General features: G+C 37.5%; 2 protein-coding genes across 3 annotated transcripts; one reads left to right on the forward strand and one right to left on the reverse strand.

Annotated features, from left to right (window-relative positions):
* Positions 1-295: 295 nt before the first annotated feature.
* Positions 296-2,275, forward strand: ccdc85b (coiled-coil domain containing 85B). The gene has a single exon (XM_077236106.1). It carries the CDS (start codon positions 1,326-1,328, stop codon positions 1,926-1,928), a length of 603 nt encoding a protein of 200 aa, XP_077092221.1. The 5' UTR covers positions 296-1,325; the 3' UTR covers positions 1,929-2,275.
* A 5,415-nt stretch (positions 2,276-7,690) lies between these two features.
* fosl1a (FOS like 1, AP-1 transcription factor subunit a) lies at positions 7,691-11,570 on the reverse strand. 2 transcript variants are annotated; one of them, XM_077236108.1, is made up of 4 exons: positions 10,791-11,570; positions 9,936-10,193; positions 8,852-8,959; positions 7,691-8,757 (listed from the first exon to the last, which is right to left on the reverse strand). In XM_077236108.1, exons 1-4 carry the CDS (start codon positions 10,941-10,943, stop codon positions 8,200-8,202), a joined length of 1,077 nt encoding a protein of 358 aa, XP_077092223.1. In that variant the 5' UTR covers positions 10,944-11,570; the 3' UTR covers positions 7,691-8,199. The 2 variants fall into 2 exon arrangements, with proteins under 2 accessions (XP_077092223.1, XP_077092222.1); XM_077236107.1 differs by having other exon boundaries at positions 9,936-10,196; positions 10,791-11,569.
* Positions 11,571-12,538: the final 968 nt, after the last annotated feature.

Raw genomic sequence — 12,538 nt, forward strand, 5'->3', positions numbered from 1 at the left:
ACCCCTCCCGCTCGTGTATTTCTAAACTGTGGCCTGTTTCCATTCTCACTCCAGCAACCCCCCTCTCACCCCTGTCCCTGGTTAACACCCACATTGTTATGTCCTCGTGCGAGCAATTGTGCTGGAAAGCAGGGAGGAAGGATGTGGCTAAATACCGTGGCTTAAAGTAGAGAAAAAGCTTTTGTCACCCTTTCCGTTGGGTTTGTGTGTGTCCCGTGTGTATGCAGTCTCATCGCAGCAGTGGGAAGACCTCATCCAGAGATATTTCCACATAAACTTGTATAGCCTTTGAAATACAGTAGGCTATAGCCTATCTTCAGTGGTAGTATCATGAACCTTTAGACATTAGAAACAGCTGTGAGAGGGAAACTCACACTAGCCAGGATACAGTGCAGATTTTACGGTAAGGGAAGAGGGGAGGGAGTGAAGAGAAGAGGGGAGGAGGAGATGGGGGAAGACATCACTGCCTCCAGCCACCACCACCGCCAAAGGAAACACTGTAATCTAAAGGAACATCTCAGCGAATTCCTCAGGAATCACCACGAAGTAAACCCGCAGGCTGCCGCTATCCATTTCAACCTCGTTGATTCGGATTATCCGACATAGTTTTTAGGTTAAAAAAAACAAACAAAAAAACTGACCACTCGCATGCAGCAGCCTGTCCTACATTTTTTACTCTGATTTATTTATTTAATTATTTTTTATATTTATAACGCGTTTTAGGAACACTAGCGATTGGATTTTTTGCCTATTTAGACAGTAAATAATAACGTGGTTATAGCCTACCCTGGATTGCACTGCATGAGTGGAAGCTTTAGGGCGGAGAGAGAAAGAGAGAGAGAGAGACGGATGCGGACGGACATTGTGATCCCTGATAATACAGAAGAGAAGAGATGCTCCACGGGGATTATTTTAAACCTATCTGTTGACCTCTCATCCCATCCCGAGGAGCAGGAACAAACGGAATTGTGCTTCAGTGCTACCCAGAAGCCAAATACTGAGAAATTAATGCTGCCAATTACGATTTAAAACACCGAGAGAGAGGTAACGTTAGGCCTGTTCAGTGTGTTACGGGATGAGCTTGTTGTTTTAATCGTTAAACATGACCAAAAACCAGCCTGTATAAGACTGTATAATATAAGAATTGTGATTTTCCCTTATTGTAGGTTATAAATATCGGACAGAAAAGGAAATGGCCGTTTTCTTCGTGCCTGGGTGAGGAATGTTGCGATTCATTTACAGTGACAGACATCTCATGTGCCTCGTCAGACCTATTTTATAGTTTAACCGCTGTAATATCCATTGATGGTGAATTTGTGTACAATATGGGGAGCGACAGTGAAATATTGAACAGAGAGCTGTCAAAGATGTCCGATGAAGACTTGCTGACTTGCTCTAAGGAAGAGCTGGTGAATCGACTCCGCAAAGAAGAATCGGATAAGATGACCGCTCTCATTCAGCGCGGTCGATTAATAAAGGAGGTCAATAAACAACTGCAGGGACATCTGCTTGAAATCAGGGAACTCAAAGTCATCAACCAGCGGCTGCAAGAGGAGAACCAGGAACTTCGGGATTTATGCTGCTTTCTGGACGACGACCGTCTGAAAGTGAAGAAGCTCGCGCGTGAGTGGCAACTATTCGGTAATCACGCGGCCAAAGTGATGCGCGAGGACCTCGGCGGATACCTCAAGAAACTCGCCGACCTGGAGCGGATGCAGGACGGTCTGGTGAAGGAGAATCTGGATCTGAAGGAACTTTGTTTGGTGCTTGAGGAAGAGTGCGTGAGCAGAAGTGATTCCAGCCCGGGTGGCTCCACGGATCTCAACATACCGTGTATGGTGGCCCGGGATGTGGGTGACGGGAGCTCCAGCACCGGGAGTGTTGGCAGTCCAGACCAGCTGCACTTGGTGTGTTCACCAGATGACTGAAGGAGAGGAGCAGAGCCATATTACTTAACCTTCTCTCTTGATGCTGAGACAGACTTTTTGTCTACAAAAGTAGTTTACATTTTCTGACAATGACATCTCAGATTTCGGTGGGGAAAAATAGACCAGGACTTCAGTAGGCTAGTTTACTCATGGCCTTTTGATGCCATAAGTACAGTTTCTCTATATTTCATTGATTAACATTTTATAGTTGGCAGACCTTTAAACTTGAGGGAAATTATTGGGTGCCAGTCAAAATAGAATTATTTTTAAGCTTTAAAGTGACAGCTTTTTCTTTCCAAACCTGTCCTGCTGGAAAATCCATCTTTAAGAAATAGTTTACACAAAAATGCAAAATGTTCATTAACTCAATCTCATGTTATTCCAAACTTGTAGACTTTCTTTCTTCTGCAGAAAACAAATGAAGATATTGTGAAGAATTTTTTTTTGAAGAACTGTTTTTATCCATAAAAAAAAACTCATAGCTAGGTTTCCAAAACAGAATTGGCCCCCATTGACTTTTATTGTAAAGGCTTCACAAACTGGGGGTTTGTGAGGGAACTGCAAGGGGTTCATGAGTGGGTGAAAAGCTAATGATTAAATTATAAAAATGTGAAATTAAAATAAATAATAATAAAATAAATATATATTTTAGGGCAAAGTTTTTCAGCTGAAAAAAATGTTTGGGAATCCCTATGTATGAACAGAAGCATAAGCATTTTCATAATATCTTCTTTTGTTTTCTGCAGAAGAAAGAAAGTCATACAGGTATGGAATGAATGAGAGTAAATCATCACTTTCTCTGGTAGCTGTGTTTTGGAACATGGTGGCCGGTTTCTTGCTGGTCTAAGCTAGTCGAAAACCATCTGGACCACCTTAAAATTATATTACAAATTGGTCTAATTCTGGCCTACGACGGCCTACCGGCTTGAACTTTCTAGAAACCATCCACCATGTTTCAAAATCTTAAAATTTTCCTGCAGGCCTATTTATCATATTAGTAGCATTATTTGAATGTATGTTTTTCCAAGTGTTGCTGGAATGTTTCCTCTCATCTCTTACAGGGGTTGTAGATAGGGGCAAATTAGGGTTTAGTTTTGGGGTTGACATTTTAAACAACATTGGGAGAAACTGCTAACTTTTACCAGGTTTTACTGTGCACTGATCTGTTTACGGGCTGATGTTTCTCCTACGATGCACTATGACAGGGCTGCAATGAATCTTCATCCTTTAGAGATTCACATTTTTACTGATTAGAGCCATATACTATAATGATCTGTTTGAGATCATTTACAAAAAGCACTGAATCATTTTCAACTACGGAGAGGAACTGGTAGTATAAAATGATTGTGCAAAGCAAAGCCTCCATTGTAAGCAGATCAGATTTTTTGTGAAATAGTATGGCTGTATCGCTATTGCGGAGGCCCAAAAATGATTCACTGGAAATGCACATGTTACCAGACCACTTTTCTACAAGTATGAGATTGTTATTTCTTGTTTATTTTGAACTGGACAGTATAATTTCACTAGATGTAATGATGTGTGCTCCACTAAACAGTGTTGCTGTGCTCTGCACTGAATCCAAAATGAACTTTCTTTTGCATTAACCCCACTTTAACTACATAGCTGTACTGTACAAAGCTTTTTGTGTTCATTTGTTGCTTTGACACGACTTTAATTAATACATGCTGAATTGACACTGATGTTTGGAGGGGAAAACATTGACAGAAATGTAGTTACTATATATTGTTATTATTATAGTCATTTTTGTTGTATTTGCTGCATTCTACAATACCCCTCCTACATAGGATTGTTCTGTTGTACACGTTTTTATTCCAAATATATGATCAGTATTATTTCAATGACTTTGGTTTTATAGCTACAAGAAGACCCAGCTCTCTGATTGATTAGCATTTGCTTTGTTTCAGGCTATGCTCATAGTGATTGAGATAGCTTTAAATACACTTGACTGACACACCATGTTCTGTTCTGGTCTTTTTTCCCTCATACTTTCACTGTCCATGAAAAAAATAAAAAAATAAATATACATATACATTGTATTATAGCCCACAAAGAAATTCTGAATAGCATGGATGCAATTTTTCCAGTCATGGCTTAGTGAGGCCTTAGTCATGCTGTAGCCCAGGCCTTAATTTATTGATGTTTCACTGTTTTATTTTTGGCATGCTGTTTGCACAGCAGCACCGGAGCCAGAAATACTTTCACTGTGACTGGCATACAGAGGTCCTTTCAGCAGAACATGTGCTCGCCGGGTTCATTCAGTACAAACTCTTCATTATCTCAATCATAAGTTCTCATGTCCCCTCTATGTGACTCAGTTGAAATCAGAGCGATAACAGAGGACGCAGTGCGGAGGAAATAGGGTCGCCATGTTTATTTAATATGCTCTCTGTATATTTATGATGTTGTGGCCTCTTTTACCCTATACGCGCTCTTTTACTTTGTCACTTTTGTTTACCAGACTATTCATCTTTAATTGTTTTAATGTATCTTAAGGGCGTTTTCACACCTGAAAGTCCGCACCAAGGTCCGAACCAAAGTTCACATTTTGATACATTTTATACTTTCAGAAAGTTTTGGTTTGGTTTCACACTGCAATTATGCGAGCGCACTAAAGAACTTTACGTGACATACTTGCGTCCTGTCGTCATCATCTATCTGGGCTGCATCTCGACATTGATTGGTTTGTAAATGGACGTGCGTCTGACGTCAGCGTGTTGTCAATGCGGCGGGTAACTTTGACAACATGACCTACTTAATTATAATGAATTTATTAATTATATTGGGACAAATACTTTATCTTATAAAAAAAGAAAAGATCTATAATCCTGTAACTCCAAGTTTTCTTCCTAGTCTGACTGACTGTTGGGGGCCTTTCTATTCGAGATAAAACATTTAATAATATATATATCAGAAGAATTTTAACCAAAGATAAAAGCTCTTCACCTAAGGCAATGGTGAAGTGGAAGCAGGATTACCACTTTCTTGTTTTTAAAAATTTGTGGTCTGATATAAATAAATATGTACTCCCTAATAAAGTTAAAGAAACTCACTTTAAAATAATAAACAGATACTATCCTTGTAATGACTTTATTAGTAAATTTAAAGAAGGGTTTTCACCGCTATGCAGTTTCTGTAATGAAGAAAATGAAACTATAATACACTTATTTTTTAGTTGTAATTATACTAATTTATTTTGGTCCCAAGTTTCTTGGTTTCTTTTTGAGTTATTTTATAAATTTGTCACAATAACTGAGGTAATGGTCTTGTTTATGGATTGTAACTCTGATTTATTGGAAATGAATAATATAATTAAACTTCTCATTCTATTTGGAAAATATCATATACATAAAGCAAAATGTATATCCACTATACCAAATGTTAGACTATTTTCCACTGATTTGAAGATGTTTTATGACTCTCTAACTTCAATACAAAACAATCGCAAAGCTCTAAAGACATCAAAACTGTTGAAAAGGATACTCAATGTGTTAGAAAGATGATTGATATGTGAAATAAGATGCAGAATTATTATTATTATTTTTGTGTGTTGTTTGTTTGTTTGATTCAAAGATTCAAATGTCTCTGTATTTCCCTTTAACGTTTTCTCAATAAAAAAAATAAATAAATAAAAACTTTGACAACATGAATGAACAGATGCATATCGTTGCAACTGTACCGTTATTTTTATGGCACTATTACCTGCAGCACCAACTATACACAAGGCTAGTTCAAATTCGCCAAATGAACTTCCTCGTCGTTTGAACATTTTATCGTCACCGGCAGGAAATGAGGAGAAGACTGCAAGCAATCATGCGAGCTCTTTTTTTGTGTGCATGTTTTCCAGTTGACTTCTAATTATGTCATCAGACCATACTTCAATTAAAAACCTCGTCTCCTCCTCTCCCCATGTGCGTACGGCTCATTTTTCCTGCCACCTTGTTTTTTCGGCTATGCGGGAACCACCGGAACTTTCTGTAAAAGGTCTGAAAATCCGAACCATACAGAAATGCTTTCACACTAGAAACGAACCAAACCTTTGTTCAGTTTGATCCGGACCGAGACTACCTCTTTTCGTCGGACCAAATTTCATCTGTTTGTTCCGTGGGAGGTTTCACACCTGTAATTTTGATTCGGACCAAACTGAAAAGTCCGAAAGTCCGGACCAAACAAGGTAGGTGTGAAAGGGCCCTTAAATCTTTTTGTCACCATAGGCTATTAATTGGACTTAAAAATAAAGATTCTTAATTGTTCCATGAAGAAACTTGAACATAAATTGAATCTTTCCATTGCACTAAAGGTCGTTTTATAGTGGAAAAAGGTTCCTCAGATTTCTTTTTACATTTTTCACGCTTAGAAGAGAGAACAAAAATTATTCTTCTATGGATGTGAAAACCCCCTTTTTAAGTGTGATAATACTTTTTTTGCATGACTGTATATCCTCGCACACTTGTAATAAAGAGCACATGAATTTTTCCCATAACCACAAGCATGATGACACGAAAAAAGAAAACACAGAAAGTTTGTCCTGAGTAGAAATCTGATTTTTGTTTATTTTTTCAGAAATCACATTAAGGTCAACACTGTTAGAGGAGTGTTTAACAATTGGTTCCAGTTCAGACGCAAATGTGTTTGTGACTGAACTTTTTTTGACATCCTATGAGGAAACTGCGCACTTAGCCCTCCTCATACCCCTGCTCACATTCCATTATGTAACTTACTAGCATTTACTTATTTGCTTATATCCGTGTGCCCCCTGAAATATTACAACTACAAATAGTCCATATATGAACTTAAACTGTTTTTTTCATACAGAATAGAAATAAATGGAATTCCTAATTTCAAGGCATTATTATTTTACAAAACATGTCAGAAGTCATAATATTGTGTAGTATTCCCAATAGCAGCACATATTTTCAGTAATTGTTTATTTGATTTTAAACAGGATGCAACATGTTTCCAGTAAAAAGTATTTAAAAAAATATCTTGTTTTCAAAAATAAATACATATCTATATGTGGACAAGCAATAGTAGAATCTAACCAAGTTTATCCAATACAGTATAAAGAGTCTATCTTAATAATTTACTTTTACTGGCCTGTGAATCATTCATTTTTGTACTTTTAGGGAAAACCCACTGTAGTGTAGCCACTGAAGTGTTCAGTGAAGTTAAAATAGAATTTAACCAGTGTAACAGTGAACCGGTCATTGAAGTGTACATTCTCAGTGTTGCAGACATTGTATGTAAAGAACCAGGTAGGCTGCAACCCTTCAGTTTCTTTAAAACTAGCTTATTCAGCACACACTGTTATTATAACATATGTTTCTTAAAACCAAGGTTAAAAACATAAAATGACATGACAAAGAAATAGCATTACGCTAACTGTGTAAATCCAGTAGACAGTATACGCAAAACAAATTCAAATTCCATCAATTGATACCATAACATTTCTAAAATGAACATGCTAATAAATAACTTAATAGACACTCGTTAAAAATTGCTTTAAACTTCCCTTCCTGAAAGGCATAATGGTTGTGCTCTCACTAACTCTAACTCTCACAGAAACTTGCTACTAGGCCAGATATTTAACTGTGACAGTACCGTCAATGATATATTAAATCTGTAGTTAAAATAAATTAATATATATCAATAATATTATTATTAATGCCACTACAGTCTACAAACTACAAACGTTATGGGCTTTAATGTCAGTCAGTTTTCTTTTCAGTGTTATATATATATATATATATATATATAAATACAGTACGTGCTGTGATGATTTCAGTCTACTTCATATGAAAGATGCTTTTACCTCTCATTTCGCACTGCACATGCATAAAGGTGAAGTGTGTCATTTCTGTGCCACTAGCGTCACCAAATGAAATGGCAAAAATAAAGTCCATTTTCAAACCGTTTACCGAAACAAATCACACTGTCATAGGTTGGACAAACAGGTGGTCATAGTTCATGCCCCTGGTTTAGCCAGTATTACTGATCAGCCAACGAATGGCATAGTTGCGTCTCCTTATTAAGCTGGGACAGAGGAAAGTGTTCCAACATCAAAACCATTACACACATCGCCTTTAACTTGTGCTTCTATATTCTTATAATGCATTTAAGTGACTTGATAATAGCCATTAATAAAGGTAAACAGAATACACTGGTAAAAGCATAACACATGCAGTACTTGCAGTTACACATGCTTGCGTGTAGTAGTAAGGACACTTTTGGAAGTCATAAACACGTTGAGAAATCAAAGGGTGAGGATGGTCGGCGAGTTGAGAGAATGATCGGACTGATCCCCGCTGCTGCTGCTGCGGCGATGAGCGACACCACACGGCTGAGGGTTACGAGAAGGCTGGCTGGTACCGTATTGAGAGTGTGCGAGGCTGAGGGCTTGGGATGAAGTCGCTGAGCTGGTATCCATTGAGGAAGAGGGGTAGCTGAAGACCAGGCTGGCAGAAAAGGGAGTCAGAGATGGAGTGGAGATGAGGACAGGAGTATGAAGAGACTCCGTGGAGGCTGAAGCTGGAGGTGGGATGGTAATTTTGGGTTTGGGTTTATTAGGCTTGGTGTAACTCTTTGATTCTCCAGAGGGTCCAGGAAGATCAGGGTCCACAGGCTCAATCTTGATTCCACTCAGTGATGGGAGGTCATTGTTGGAGTCAGAGTCCGAGTCCGAGTCAGAGTCCTGGACTTTGCAGATGGGTTTATGGGCCTCGAAGACCAACTCAAGCTTTTCTTTTTGCTTCTGAAGCTCTGCAATCTCCTTCTGCAGACGTGATTTTTCACCCTCTAACTGGTCAGTTTGCTGTGAAAAGTTTAAACGTTCAGTGTTTGGGTCCAAGAAAATACAAAGACATTTCAATTGAAAGGAAATGTCGAATGAAGCTAAATTAACTTACATTTTGCAATGTGTCAGTCAGTTCGCGTCGACGATTCCTGCACTTAGCCGCAGCCATTTTGTTACGTTCCCTTCTAACTCTACGCCGCTCAAGTTCCTCTGCGGATAGCTGGAGTATGAAAGTAACGCAAATGTAAGAAACATATAAATAAATTCATATTCATGAGGTAGTTTGACATTGTACATAGATAGGAAATGTAAAAACATTTTTTTTAAAACAAATCATAATTGATAATGGTAATATATAGAAAAGAAATATATATATATATAAACCATGAAAAAAAGAAATATAATTATAATACTTTTTGTCTAATTGGAACCATGGTCAACTCAATTTTTATAGTTGGAAATACTGCCATCTAGGGGTTGAGATTTTTAATTATAGATCAAAAAACATCAACTACCTTTCATTCTGAAGCAATATGTCAATTTTCATCTCTGTAAATGCTCTATTTTGAATCTATTCATATTCCGTTAATTAATTTCTCGCTCTCTTTCTGTTGTGAGCATCAATTGCAGTTTCCTGTCCATGAATTGATGAATCACCTGCAAACACCCTAGTGACTCAGGAATGAGTCATATTACTTTACTCTAGTGAATCACATGACATCCCATTTCCTGTCTCAATATTTCAGTCTCACCCAGCCATACTCAAGACTTGGATGCATGAGTCAAGAAGGATTTCATGAGTTAATATTGAACAAGCATCTCTGCGCTTCATCCTCGGAAGACTCTGTCTTGTATATAGCATATTATAAAATCACAAGTATATAAGAGTCTTATTCAATCATACTTTTACAGCTCAATACATAGTTCACACTCTTCAAGAAGTCCAAATGAGATTCACACCCTGTATGTAACAACAAACACGTTCACAGATCACACATACACACTACAGACTCACAACAGGATATTACACATTATGTGTCTTCTACGCTTTGATTTAGATAGACGCATGACTGGGTTTGGTTTTGACCAAGACCACCGATAAAAATGGAGAGGATAACAGGTGAACATGGTGACAAACCATGCTGTCACAGTCTCCCGTCATGACTCATTGTAGACAGACTGACAATTAAACTTACATGTTCATTATTTCTGCTTCTTGTTGAGCTGCCGACAGCTGTAGCTGCTCTAATAACATCTGGCCGGGATAGATGTGATATAGTAAGTTGAGGATTCATAGATGGGACTCTTGGTGGCAGTGGGTAAGATGGTCGAAGTGCCCTGGATGGCCCCGGGGTGCCCAGTAGCGAGGGCTGAAGCATCCATTGAAGGTCCTGGTTTGAAGTTATAGCATTAAGACTGGGCACAAACTGACTGGATCCTGCCACAGAATACTTCTGCTTTAAAGTACAGGAGACACAGATAATATATTATCAGTTACGAAGGCATTGGCATCCGAGATTTAAGGAGGAGACTTTATTATATCTCATTATGACGCAAAAACCCATTGTTGTTGTAATTGAAGAAACACCCAGATATAAACACCAACCTGAATAGGCAATCACACTTATACAGATAATAACATTTTTGATTATATCATTACTTCACTACTGCCTGCTCTTATTTGGTCAATACAATTTAAACCAGGGGTTCCTAAATTGTACTCCAGTCGGTCCACAAAGATATTTAAAACGTATGGAATTTAATTTTTCATGACAATTCAAACATGCCAGACTAACTTACTTCATGAATATGAATTACAACTAACTTAATTTCTAATTAAAATAAATAATATGTTAAGCATTTTAAGTATAATGATATGTTAGTTTTAAAATATCACTGAGGTAATATAGCTTTAATAAACAATGAAAATGGCACTGTAACTGTCAATTAGTTATACTTGGTGAAATGTTAATTGAAACTGTTTTGAAATCTTAAATTCCGAAAAAGGTATAACATATTATCTTGTTAGATATGATATAAAATACGCTTACCTGTTGTTGCTGTTGTTGTTGATGGTGGCGGTGGTGTTGTTGTTGAGTTGTAACAGTGGTTGTAGTGAGAGATGCAGAGCTCGAGCCTGATCCAGAGCTGCTATCTGGGAAGGTCCGGTCGATTCCTCTGCCCAAGTTTCCGTAGTTGTACATGTATGCCGTTTATTTTTTAGTAATCCAAGGAAAACTGTTGTCTAAGTCTGTGAAACTCTGTGTTGCTGCTTTCTTTTCTAGGTCTGCTTCCCCAAAAGGTTCCTCCTACTTATATCACTGACAGTTCACGCGAAATTCAAAAGCAAGTTAAAAATCCACCTTATTGCGGGAAAGCGGTAGAATCCACCACGATACACTTGGGGGAGTCTAGAAGTTTCTGTCAACGTTCAAAATGTTCATATTGCATACAGCGATAGGATAAAATGTAAAAAAAATAAGTTTTTAGAATATATATAATACAGTTCTGTTTTTCTAACAGACTGGTGGTTCCAAGTGTTCACGAGAATAAATATGTGATCAAGAGCCGTACAGTTTTCGCCCCTCCCAACTTACGGGAAATGGTGCTGCCGGTCTTTTGAATGACGTATGGTCACATGGAAGATTACGTATATGACCATATTTGGATTTTCCGGGAACTCCTTCTGCTTGAGCTAGTGATCGCTGCTCTCATCTCTAAATCGAAACTTGAGCTTTTTACAGCAACTTTCGTTATTAATAATTTAGTTTTTAGTTTATACATCTATTCAGATTTGTGTTCCTGAACGAGAATGCCGATTTATGTTAACACTTAGTAAGCAGTGTGTGGTCTACATTTAATTGGTCACACAAAGCAGTTCACGTAGCAGTTCCGATGAGTAAATGTTAAAAGAGTGGTTTGATCTTCCACAAGGGAAATCGTGTGTGTACATTGAGGTTTCAGCACGTTCCTGTGGAGAGACCACTTTAAAGCATTATACACTGAATGATGCTATGAATGAATGAACGGTCATGAAACAATTTTCACTGCTTTTACCATTTAGCTGAATCATCCTTACAGCAGTGAATGGGAAAATGATTCATGGTGTCAGGGAGTGAAATCTGGATTCATGACCTTTCCTTAGTTCTCTCTTTTGAAAACCACAAATAATTGGGCAGTTCACCTTAGACCTGCAATCTGGTGTATTTTGACCGCAATAAATAAATAAAATAAAAAATACAATCATAGAAGATACTTGAACCAAGCCTGTGCTTTTTATGTAAGTTGCTCTCAGCCAAATTTCTGTCACAGTGTTCACATCAGTGTTAGAAAAATATTTTGGCATCTTATGCGAGTAGCTTTTCCTCACCCTATAAAAACGTGTCAATAATCTGAAATAATTCTAAATCCAAACAATTAAGACTATCATCACCATGTAAAATTATTTAAAAAAATATTACAAGGGGCATTTTAATATTTGCTTGGGTCATTTTTATACATTTGGTGGCAATTTTGACCTAGTTAAGTTCTTATCCTGGTCCCTCTGACGTCATACTTACTTCCTGAATTTACAGTGCCAATTCCTATGTGTAAATATGTTTTCTTGTGTGAAGGTCAAATAGAATTCATAACATGAAAACACAAAAAATAAACATGTTTTTTTATTTTACCTTTTATTTTATTTACCATTCAAATACAGCCATTGTTGTTTATGACCACTTTCCAAAGCATATGAGCAAAATATTCAGCATCATTATGACTCATTTGGACTGTTCAGTATTACAATATACTCAGTAAA

Source organism: Siphateles boraxobius, unplaced genomic scaffold (assembly GCF_051911475.1).
Source record: "Siphateles boraxobius isolate OS27281-9 unplaced genomic scaffold, OSU_SipBor_1 2, whole genome shotgun sequence".
Classification (NCBI taxonomy): Eukaryota; Metazoa; Chordata; class Actinopteri; order Cypriniformes; family Leuciscidae; genus Siphateles; species Siphateles boraxobius.